The sequence below is a fragment of the Suricata suricatta genome, chromosome 6, assembly GCF_006229205.1.
Source record: "Suricata suricatta isolate VVHF042 chromosome 6, meerkat_22Aug2017_6uvM2_HiC, whole genome shotgun sequence".
NCBI lineage: Eukaryota > Metazoa > Chordata > Mammalia > Carnivora > Herpestidae > Suricata > Suricata suricatta.
Genome location: NC_043705.1, coordinates 88,314,938 through 88,327,093, shown reverse-complemented (window position 1 = coordinate 88,327,093; position 12,156 = coordinate 88,314,938). Strand labels below are relative to the sequence as shown.

The window sequence follows — 12,156 nt, the reverse complement described above, 5'->3', positions numbered from 1 at the left end:
TCAAAAGTGGAGCATGCAGACCATTTCCTCACAATGTTTGTTTTTTTTTTTAAAGAATACTTAAAATAAAAAAAAGTACATTGTCAAGTTGGTTTCCACGTAACACTCAGTGCTCATCCTGACAAGTGCCCTCCTCCATGCCCATCACCCCCTTTCCTTTTCCCCTCCCCCTTCAGCCCTCAGTTTGTTTTCAGTATTCAAGAGCCTCTCATGGTTTGCCTCCCTCCCTCTCTTTATCTATTTTCCCCCTTCCCCTCCCCCATGGTCCTCTGTTAAGTTTCTCCTGTTCCACTTATGAGTGAAAACACATGGTATCTGTCCTTCTTTGCCTGACTTATTTCACTTAACATAACACCCTCGAGGTCCTTTCACATTGCCATGAATGGCCAGATTTCATTCTTTCTCATTGCCATGCTGTATTCCATTGTATATATAAACCACATCTTCCTGAATCCATTCGTCAGTTGATGGACATTTAGGATTTTTCCATTATTTGGCTATTGTTGAAAGTGCTGCCATGAACATTGGGATACATGTGCCCCTATGCATCAGCACTTTTAAAGGATGCAGACTCCTGCTGATTCCAACTTTCAGGGGGTGCAGCCCAGGGGGTGATTGGGAAGCATGGGTTGCAAGATGGCGAGGAATCACATCTGGACCAGATGGATACTAACTAGAGAAGTGATGGACATTGAACATCTCAGATTCAGAGGAGAGTGGCCCCATGACCTGGGTCTTGGACACACAGATTTCCCATGACCGCTTAGAGGAAGGAAGGAGATTGTGTGTGCAGGTGTGTATGCGAGCTGGATCATGTTTGGCTTGGCATTTCTTAAACAGTATAAAGGGAATGGAAGACGTGTCAGTTCCGACTGAGACCTGAAGGCAATGGGGTAAGCACACCCGGAGAGAGGCAGCCAGGTGTGGTTCCTGACCATGGTCCAATCCCCATCCCATCAGGGTCAGGGGACCCTGCATGCCTGCTCCAGGAATCCCATGCCATTACCAGTTGTATTCTTATGAACACCCACAATTAGTTTGGAAGATTTGGGAGAAAATGCTCCTGGGGGGGTTGGGGGGAGAGTGCTGAAGCATGTAATGATTTCTTTTTTGAGGGGGGACACAGACTAATACACAAATGACCCTTATCCTTAAGCAAGGTCCAGAAGGTAATTGCATTCTTTGAAACCTTTCATCCAAGGGAGGATGAATAGTGAATGTAAATTTCCCCTTTTGATGTTTTCTGTTCCGGGAGTCTGCTGGTTCTACTCTTCTCTCCCTAGGAAGGTGGGTGGTGGTGTCATTTTGTTTAATGATTCACCTGAAGGCCAAGGAGGCTGGGGGTTGTTTGGGCCTTGCCTGTACCCTTGGGAAGGTAATAACATGCCAGACAATGCCCTCCCCCTCCCCAGAGCAGACGGTGTGAGCTCAGGCACGGCTGCACCCCCCACCCTCCACAGCACGCTCTAGCCCATGGGTAGGCAATACCAGTAAGAGGTGTGAGACACCTTGGATGTGTTGGATTTTCCATCCTTAGGCACAGAGCTGAGAAAATGCGGGAGATACCTAATGAATACAAGGATGTTTCCCCCTGGGGCACCTGGGTAGCTCAGTTGGTTAAGCATCTGGTTTTGGCTCAGGTCGTGATCTCACGGTTGGTGGGTTCGGGTCCCATGTAGGGCTCTGTGCTGACAGCTCAGAGCCTGGAGCCTGCTTCAGATTCTGTGTCTCCCTCTCTCTGACTCTCCCCTGCTCGTGCTGTCTCTGTCTCTCAAAAACAAACGAAAAACATTAAAAAATTAAAAAAAAAAAGATGTTTCCCTTTAAGTTTCTGGACATTGTAACTCAAAGAATCAAGATGCACTAGGACACTAACAGAGAAGTCACCCCCTCTTGGCCAAACAGCTTCCCCCAACGCAAGCCCAAAATGCCAGGGCACCAAGCTATGTAACTCTTCTTTAGCCACATAAAATCCATAGATGCTGCATCTTCACAATGAAGCTTGAAACCAGTCAAGCACTTTTTTATTAAAAAAACAAACAAACAAAAAAAAAAGAAAAAAGTCTAGTGGTATAGAGTCTATACATGCTACGGCTAATTGTTCACCACCCTCCCTCCCCCCTCACATTATATATCCTCACGTATCTGTGTGTTAAAGGGAAACAAAAACCACCACCAGAATTTGCCAGTTTGCCAAGAGGGCACGAAGAGTGCTGTGATATTCAGGATCGCCAGCATCCCTCTAGGAGCAGACGGGAGGCGGTGGGGCAGGGTGGTCAGAGCTCCACTGTTCCCGGAGGGACGGAAGAAATGGCCTGGTTGCTTGGTGGCGCTCTGAAGCAGGACGCATGGGGGTAGCTAAGGTGACGGTAGTTTATCATCTCCCCTGGGCGAGTGAAAGGGGCACCGGGAACAGCTACATGGGCACAAAGGCATGGACACACACACACACTGGGATAAACTACGGACACCTTAGCTGCGCTAGAATTGCTTATTGCTTAACAAGCCTGATGGGGGCACCTCCTTTTGCACGTTCACAGAAGACCTGAAAGCGGAGGCTCCTGGCAGCAGCGCTGGGTTTGGCCTCGTCAAGGGGGCAACAGCAGCTGAGTCCCTTGTCCTGACTGGCACGGAGAGGCCTACTCTGGAGCAGAGGATGCAGACAGGAAGGAAGAGGGAATGCTGGCGCGTGACGAGGGTACGGGTAACTCGGCAGGGTATAGCACCAGACGCCAGACGTCACCCCACGAAGGGGACGTTCAAGTCTGGGGAAGGGTCCTCAGCAGGCGGTCCACGAGCAGGTGAAGGCCATGGAGCCTTCTGGGTTTTAGCTCTGCAGCGCGTCTAAAGGTGAGACCCTCAACAAGCGTAGAAGCAACCAACCCCTCCAGGCTCACAGAGGTTGACATTAGGTCATCTTTGGTCTACAGTGTGGTATGGCTGGTGTGCAGCAAAAGTGCCAAAGGACGGGCTTGGACAACCAAGGGGGAGGGACAAGACTGCTGTGCACAGCCTGGGCTGTTCTGTCCCCACTGACACCATCCAAAGAGAAGGGCAAGACCTCCCAGGGAGCAGCCTGACCCAATGCTTAGAGACTTGGGCACAATGAAAGGACGGAGCTAAGCCATGAATGTTCCTGATGTCGGGTAACCAGCGACTTGAAGAAGGCAGGAGTGACTTCTTTCTCCCCCACAGTGCTCTGTACTCGATACAGGCTGTAAAAATACTGAAGAGGCCATCCCTCAGCCTGAGGGTCATCCAGAACTTGGGGAGATAGGGCACCAGCCCTTTGACGGGGCAAGTCTGCTTTCCTGCATCCCACCTGGTAGTGAGATCCTTGGTGGGCTCAGAAACGTCTTAAGGCCAAGAACTTTGCCTAAGAAACTGGCTGCATGGGAAGACCATGTGGCAGAGGCTTACAATGGCTACTGGGAGGCCATGAGAGCTCTAGCAATTCTTCAGGGAGGTGGGCATTCAAAGTGGTTCAAGCCAAGCCCAGCTCCCCCGCCTCAGCCTAGGGCAATGACATACACCCACCCAATGGCAGAGATTGAGTAAAACGTCTTCCAAAGGTCAATTTTGCCAAGCGATGACCCTAAAACTCAGATTTTTCTGAGTTTTGGTGGCACTGTCAGCTGTGTGTTGGTTATAGGACGTAAGCTGAAATAGTCATCATAAGGGACGAGGCAGGGGTGAGAAAAGGGGAAAAACACCCATCTTTACCCTCTTTTGGGCCGTGACCTACGGCCACCTGTGATCATGAGGAGAGGAGAAACCGAACTTATGAGGGTCACTGGCTTCATGCACATGTGATTGCCACTGGCAGGGGAAAAGTCCTGGGCACTGCGGAGAAAGCGCCCCTGGCCTTGAGTCTCAACTTGGTCATGACTTGAGTGAAACTGGGCACTTTCTCTCCACAGCTCGGGCCGTCCCTATGCACCTCACAGGGTTGTTGTGAGGGTTAAGTTAAAGGAGGGAGTTTAAGCACCAATGACCTGCCCTGAGCGTGGCATGGGAGTTCTGACTGTGGTCTTGGGCATTTTTCTGTGAGCGTCACCTCAGGGGAGTTTTGCATGTGCTCCATCAACCGCTCACAGAATAGTGGCCACAGGGCTGGATGCTGTGAGCTGAAGTCCCCAAGCCAGGACAGCTAGGGAGAGCCCCTGGCCATCAGGATCCCCTGCTTCCAGTCACCTGAGGAAGTGCCCCCCACTGTGGCAAATGGAGCCGGCCCGGCCCAAGAGGGGTTCTCAGGCCATAGATGTGTCCTGAGCAAAGTTCGGTGAACAGGCTTCAGTACCTTCAGTTCACGTCAGAATAATACTAGTAATAAAAAGGCAAATTCGTTCAGTTGCAGGAACGCTCCTGCCCACAGAAAGGGGGAACCGTCCGTTCCCGCCCAGCCGGCCTTCGGGAGGAGGGCGTGGAGCCAAAGACGAACCCTTTCAGTGCAATCACGGTGTCCCCAGCGCCTGGCAGGCGCTCTTGAAACACTTGAAAAGGTCAACAAAAGCAGAAGTGAATCAGAAAAAAAGAGACGGTGTTCTGTCTTTTAAAATGTAGTTGAATCCTACGTAACAGCTTCCTAAAAGCTGCTTAAGCCTAACTGGGTCAAAAACACTGAAAAACATGCTATGGGCTGGCTTCTTTCCAAATGAGGGGATGTCAAAGATGTGGGTGGCCCTCTCCCAGCCTCCCCCTTCCACTGACTGTGTCCTTCCCTGCCATTCTGGGCAGAGGGCCAGGGGGGAAGGGGGCGGTGCCAGAGGCGCCGGGGGGCCTCCTCAGAGGTGGGGTCTACAGACCACTGAAGGAATAAATAAAGATGCTACTGTGACTCAGAGGACACTCCGTCTCCTGTAGAAGCATCCAGAACTCACGAGGTGGTGGGGGGAGCAGAGAGAAGAGGGCTGTTGGCACAGAAGTCTTTGGCACTGCAGGTGGACAGTGGGCGTCCCCGGGAAAGCTGGCCCCGTGGTCCCCAAAGCGTCATGGCAAATGATCACGAAACTGGAGATCTCCGAGCTGAATCCTCTTCTGCAGGGGATGGTGGGGGTGAAGAGGGGTTCTGTCCTCTCACTTTCCAGGCAGCTCGGTGCCCAGGCGGGAACTCTGGGCTTGGAGCCAGGAACCCTGGGGCCTGATTCGGATTCTGCCATGCAGCTGTGCCTCCGGTGCCTCAGTGGAGCATATCTGTCCAAATGGGTGGAAGTGAGATGACAGAGAGGGAGAGTGCATGCGATAAAAAAAAAAAAAAGAAAAGAAAAAGAAAGAAAGAAAGAAAACCGCTCTGTCAATGTCAGAGAGGAGCAGGAAGCAGCAGCAGGGAGGGCTGGGAGATGTCTGCCTGCGGACACTTGCTGCTGGTCCCTGAGCCACCAGGGCCTCTCGAGGCTGGCATGTGTGTCCACCTCCGCTCCCTTTGTTCCCCAGAGGGGCAGCAGCGCAGGAGGAGGAAACAGGGCCCTGTGGCCACTGCTAGAGCCCTGGGCATTCCCTTGCCGTGGAGGAGTAGCTGTCGACGGTGCCCCACGGCCTTCGTTCATCGGTCAAGCGGTAATGGCTGGAGGGCTGGTGGGTGCAGGAGCAGCTACTAGTGCCCACACCACGAGGAAGCCACTTGGCCACCTGCTCCTGATACTGTTAGCTTCTTCCTTTCCCCTGCCTGGCTAGACTCCTCCTGGGAGAAGGGTGCCAGCATCGAAGTCAGATTCAAGTCCTCTTTCTTCTTCTGGCTCTTCTTCCGGGCACACAGAGTTTGGGATTCTTTGCCCATAAAACAGGTATTTGACAAGGGAGGGGTGATGTGAGGGCTACAACGTGATGTAAAGTGCCAAGTACAGAGTCTGGCACCTACTAGCTACTCACAAGGGGCGTGGATTGCGAACAGCTGCTTTCAAGCAGCCTTTGAGATTCTTGTTCTACGGAGACAAAGTGAAATGCCCGCTGGCGGGGCGGGGACTCCTATTTGAAAGGCCCTGCTGTGGGGAAGTGAAGCCTGCTGGGACTGCCACCACCCGCGGGATCAGTGAGGCTCCCAAGACAGAAGATGGAGGGCACGATGGCTCAGTGGACCCTCAGGCCCACTTCTGGGAGAGTTGCCTCTGGATGAACCTGGGAGGCGCCTGGGCCCCAAGCCTTGAGAAGGACATCTCCTTGGGATTGGAGACGGAGCCAGCTTCCAGGGGATGGAGTTCTTTCCAGTACCAGGCATTTTGGAAACTGAGGAAATAAAGTCATTGGGATTTTAGAGACATGGAGAAGCTGGGGCCAGCCATCACAGACTGGGTGGGGTGCCAATGAGACCCTTTCTACAGTTTCCAGACAATGGGTTCCGGTCTTGGAGAGTCATGGGTCCTGCGGCTAGGTGGCCTACACAGGGTGGCAATACCACTGGCCTTAAGGCAGGGATGCTGGCTTGGAAAGGAAACAGGTGTGTGTGTGTGTGTGTGTGTGTGTGTGTGTGGCCTCCGGGAATGCTGTGACGGGAGGGAAGAAACCACAGGACTCCAGAGCCTTCCTTCCTTTGAAGCTGCATGAAGGTTGATAAATTAAGAGGCATATTAAATACGTGGGTAAAGCCAGCAGGGATGCGTGGGATCACCAGGCAGGGAAGGAGGGGGCTACGGCTTCTTTCTGAGATAGTTGGAGGGAATCCACCCCTCCCAGGACGGGGCCCCGCTCAGGACCTGGCAGAACCACCAGCCGCTGCTGTTCTTTTCCCGGACCTCGAACACTGTCCCCTCCTGGAAGCTACTGGTATCTTCGTCTCCTTCAAAGTTGGCTACCGCCACATATAGAGAGTCCTTCGGGCCATCGGTGTTGGGGAAGGGGGTCGTGGCTACTTTCTCCCTGTTTTCTCCGACCCTGCCCACCATCCGTGGTCCTGGACCACCTTTGCCTCGCAGGTCATCTTGGCCACCTGAGGAATTGGGTAGAAAAGGTTTGGCTTTAGGAGGGACCAGCAGGGCCCTGCCTGGGCCAGGAGCTGCCTTGCCTTCGCTGGAGTCCCATTGTGGTCCTCTGACTTCTGGGAGGGGCCTGGACGATGAGGTGGCTTTCTTGGGGGGCGGTGGTCTGCGGGGCAGGACGACGGGTCTCTGCGGCGGGGCCTCTTGCAGAGAGACAGGCGCGTTCTTAGGCCCAGGATCTGCGGTCTTGGCTGGCCTCGGAGGGGCTCTGCAAGACATCTCCTTTGGGCTGAGCCCATCCTGTTTGGCCGTCCTGTCCTGAGTGCGGCCAGGCCCATCGCCTTGGAGGGTACCCCGGCCAAAGGCTGCATCTTGGCCCCCAGCAGCCTGGTGGCTGCCATCTCCATCTAGTAGGGCTTTCTCTTGGGACTTGGCAGGCCTTAGCTTGCTCCTGAGGTTGGAGATGTCCACTTGGTCTTCGCCCTGAGGTGGCTCTGTCCTGGGGGAGGGAGTTGGTTTGGGCCTCACCTGAGGCCTGGACTTCAGGAAGGGATTCTGGGGAGTAACTTCCGACTTCTCCTCTGGCAGGTCGGCTCTGGGTCTGGAGATGGGCCGGAGGTTGGGCTTCTTTACTTCCTTGGCCAAAACTTTGTGGCCACACTCCAGCCCCATCTCATTTTTCAGCTGGAACAACTTGCTTTTGTCTGGTTTGGGCTCCGGTCTCCTGCTGTCCCGGGACGGGGGGTTGTGTTTAGCTGGAATCATTGGCAAAATCACACCCGGGGGCTTGGGTGAGGAGCCCCGGAGCTGCTCCATCCTCTGGCGCTCTCTCTCCTGCAGCTCCCCTTCCGACTTGATGATGGATTCTTTCCGGGGAGGGAGGCTGGGTTTCTCCTCCAGGTCAGGGCTGGAGATCTCTTCGTAACCGGCACAAGAGGACATGTCAGAGGACGCCTTCCTCAGGACCTCCTTGCCGCCCTTCCAGTCTTTGGACCACGGCAGCCCGGAGTCCGCGGTACCATGTGGTGCCTCGGGCAGGGGCCGGGAGGGGCCGACAGCATCACTGCCTGTGTTGCCCTCTGCTGCTGCTGCGTCCCCCAGACGGGGCTGGCTCACCTCGTTGGGCAGGGGTGCCAGGAAGTTGGGTCTTGAGGCATTGCTTGTCTTCTTATACTTGTCAATGAAGGTGGCGGGGGCCCATCCTTCCTTGTCGTCGATCTGAATGTACCACCAGCCACTCAAGTTCTTCTCGATCACCTGGAGGGAGGACAGGGGAGAGCACTTCGCAGGGACGGTCTCAGGGCCAGTGGACCAGAATAGTGGGGGAGGACCCACATGTGACTGGATTCTGGAAGCAGGGACTTCTCACTCAGCAGATCCCTGACAGTGGCTGTGGGAGACCATCCGTGGAGACTTACTGTTGTCAGAAACATCTTACCTGGGGGTAGGCTCTTGTCTAATTTTGGATATCCCCCAAAGCAGTCCTGGAGACATGGACTTGGGTACAGGGAATTCATTTGAGAGGTGATTTCAGGAGGTGCAAATGAGGAAGTGGGAAAAGAGAGCCAATTATGAGGACGGTATTGTTCCAGGCCATGGGGGCTTCATCGGCCGGGAACCCTTTTTTGATACCATGCAGAACTCAGCCCAACTAGAGGTGGGGACCTTTCTCTCTTGATTCCTAGTCCCTACCCCCACCCTGTATTAATCCCCTGCACTTTCTGGATGGTGCCCTCATGGGATTGTAGGAGACAGGAGACTGTCACATGCATGAACCTGTGTGTGGCTGCAGGTCAAGTCAGGTGGGCTGGGATGCAGGGCAGGCCCCCAGCAGTGTCTGCTACAATTCTAAAGAAGTACAAGGCAAAACCCAGATAGAGCCAAAACTAGCTCTGATGGCTGCTCTTTTGGTTGACCCCCAGACAAAACGGTTGGCTGGTGTTTACAGGCCATGCTTATGAAAAATACATATCCTTAAACATGGGACTCACACTCAGCTCATCTTCAGACAGAGGGGAACCTCTGCTGATGAAGGTAAAAGAAACTTCCATCTCATTTCCTCCTTCTCCAGGACAGACACCCATGGAATGGAAGAGTGGGTGGAGTCACCCACGATATTTAAGATCTCCCGTTTCCTGTGTCCTTTTTGTTCAGTATTATATGCCTGAATTGACTGGGAGGTGTGTATATTGCATGTTACGGGCTGACCTATGTTCCCTCCAAGTTCCTATGTCGAAGCCCTAACTCCCATATCTTAGAATGGGATTGTATGTGGAGACAGAACCTTCTAAGGGGTAATGAAGTTAAAATGAGGTCATATGGGTGGGCCCTGACCTAACATGACTGGTGTGCTTATAAGAGGAGGTTAGGACACAGAGAACACACAGAATGAGGGACGGCCACGTGTAAACACAGTTAAGGCGGCAGCTGTCTCTAAGCCAAGGTGAGAGGCCTTGCGAGAGACTGAATCTGCTAACACTTTGGACCCTGGACTTTCAGCCTCCAGAACTGTGAGGAAATAAACCTCTGTTGTTTAAACCACCCGGTCTGTGACGTTTTGTGGCAGTGGCCTGAGCAAACCGACACCCTGCAGTCCTGATTAATGCTTGCAGCTGCTTTATGAGTGGGGATTATCATCCCACTTTACAGATGCAGACCTGAGCCTCGGAACAACTGAGGAACCTACAGAGGGTCATGTGGGTAGTTAATGGTGGAGGCGGGAGCCAGAGGCAGGTGTGTGGGTCCCAAAGCCAGAGCCTTTACCTAGGAAAGGGGAGCTGGCCTGGGGAGGACTGTATTTGAGGTGAGAAAGTGCCAGGGGCAGCCACAGCCCCGATGCGGAGGCCAAGGCTGGGTTCTGGGGCCCGCAGTGCAGGTTCTGGCACTTGCTACGCCTGTTACTGCCTGCATGGCCTCACACAGACGATTGCCTGAGACCCCACAGCACAATATGTGGGCCAATGGCGAGGACAAGGACACCCCTTACAGGATTCTCATGAGGACCGCAGAAGTGAATGCACACAGTGGCCCTTGGTAAATGCCGAGAGGTAAATGCTTCCTGTTATTCAGTTTCAGTGGAGGTCACGGACAGGGCAGGACGCACGTGGCCAGTGTATGTTTAACAGGCCCCACTGGCCTCCCAGGAAGGGTATTGACAACTGCAAGCCCTTTACGGAGGGCAACGGGCTCCCCAGCACGCAGTGGCTCTGGTGACAGTTAAAGGGGACCCTGGGCACATAAGTCACTGTCAGCACATCCACGAATTCAACTACTCCACGTGTGTACATGAGAGAATGAAAACAGGACCAAAATCATGACAAAAGGTATCAATGAGGATTTGCTAAGCTTATGCTCTATGCCAAGTATGACAACAAAAGCGCTCAACATTTGTGTTCTTGATCGTGATTTACGGGAATTTTCATTGATCAGAGAGAGGCCAAGAGCTGTTATGAATAAAAGAAATGCCAGATCACAAGAATGAAGGGGAAGGAAAATAGCCTGGGCTCTCAACCCAGAGAGGCCTGGGTTCAAATTCCAGCTGCACTCACTAGCAATATAACCTTGGGCAATGAACCTAACCTCTCTTTGTCTCAGGCGCATCTGTGAAATGGGCTTAAGATATTGACCTCTTGGGACTTCTGTGAAGACCATATCAAGTGCATAAGGTACCCGGCACAGAGCGGTGCCTGTATAAGCAGCAGCACATGCTTTGATCATACATGGACCAGGCAAGCAAGTAAGGTGATCCTGGTAGGTCCACAGCTCAATGTGGCTCCTTTAATGAAATCTGAAGGCTAAGATGAGAGTGAAATGAGCCAGGAAGCAAAGCAGGGAAGAAAGCCGAGGATACAGAATTGCTCATGAGGAAAGAATACTTGGGTAAGCCCAAAACTTCCGTGGCAACTACTCCCCACTGGCATCCCCCGGGTGTCCCCTGGCAGAGCTGTATGCTGACATCACGGATCAACGAGCAGAGAAGTTTCAAGGTTGGGTTATGTCTGTGTTTTTTGGAAAAGAGTGTTAAGTATGTGAACTTTTATTTTTTTTTAAACATTTATTTATTATTGAGAGACAGAGACAGAGCATGAGCAGGGGAGGGGCAGAGAGAGGGGGAGACACAGAATCCGAAGCAGGTCCAGGCTCTGAGCAGTCAGTACAGAGCCCGACATGGGGCTCGAACTCATGAGCTGTGAGATCATGACCTGAGCCAAAGTTGGATGCTTAACCGACCAACCTAGTCACCCAGGCACCCCGGGTATGTGAGCTTTTAAATGGATCAGCTTTAGCACGGAGAGACAGGAGAAAGGCCAGAAATAAGAAATAGGACTGGTTCTGGTTGAAACAAAGGGTGGAGACTGGCGGGAGGCACCTCAACAGCCCCAGGAAACCTCAGGGCCCAATGAACTCCCTGCTGCCTACAGACTCAGCCCTTAGCTTCCGCGCATTATCCACAGCATCCCCAGCTGCCCTGGGCCAACTTTGGAACATTCTGAGCCAGGGAGTGGTGCCACCTATCGGCAGATGCTCAGTTTGCCAGCATGCTTGAACAAAGGTGTGTGTGTGTGTACAAAATGCGGAAACTCCTGGTCTTGAAGGAGGAGGTGATTTTGTCATGTTTTTCAGCACTCTGAGGAAAAGAAAACCAGACGTTTATACTATGCAAGTTGGATTTCTGCTTTCAAGATGGGGCGAATAGCAGCTTCCCCTCTATGCAAAAAAGTCAGGGAAAGAAACGAATACAAAGGCAAGCTCCGAAGGAGGAAGGGGGGTAGTTAGTAGACCAGGAATTGTGAGGACTCACAGATGGAGAGGCCACACAGGGAGGCTGTGGCCCACGGCTGCTGCAGGGGTGCCTGCTACCAAAGGTGGAGCGAATCTGGGCCTTCAAGGTGGGGGAACCTGGGATCAGGGAGCCCAGGAGCAAACAACAGGGGTTAACTGAGATACCATGGCATAGGCGGCCAGGGCAGACTGATCCCTCACACCCCTTCGGCCATCCTTGTAGGGCAGGCAGAGTAAAGCAGGTGACTGCTCACAGCAGGGACTGGGAGAGCTTGGGTCAGAGAGACCCAACACTGTTCAGTGGCTGGCTCAGAAGTCCCCAGTCTAGTGCTGGAACCAGTGGGAGGGGACCAGCACCTTGTGTCCAAGCCCCCTTGGGCCTGTCTGTCTGCTGCCTCTTCCTGCACAGCCCAAGGTGAGTACTGACACCACGAGAAGAACAGGAATAAACCATGAGCACTGC

At 53.1% G+C, this 12,156-nt stretch overlaps 1 protein-coding gene across 3 annotated transcripts in view; it reads right to left on the bottom strand.

The window, feature by feature from the left end:
- Positions 1 to 4,536: 4,536 nt before the first annotated feature.
- Positions 4,537 to 12,156, bottom strand: part of SH3PXD2B (SH3 and PX domains 2B) — a 98,119-nt gene continuing 90,499 nt past the window's right edge. The window contains exons 13-14 of one of the 3 annotated variants that reach the window (XM_029942852.1): positions 8,028 to 8,168; positions 4,537 to 5,193 (exon numbers count right to left, since the gene is read on the bottom strand). In XM_029942852.1, coding sequence (XP_029798712.1) covers positions 5,077 to 5,193; positions 8,028 to 8,168 — 258 coding nt within the window. In that variant the 3' untranslated portion in view covers positions 4,537 to 5,076. Of the gene's footprint in view, positions 5,194 to 6,576; positions 8,169 to 12,156 lie in introns of those variants that run through there. The other 2 variants (XM_029942853.1, XM_029942851.1) reach the window with 2 other exon arrangements.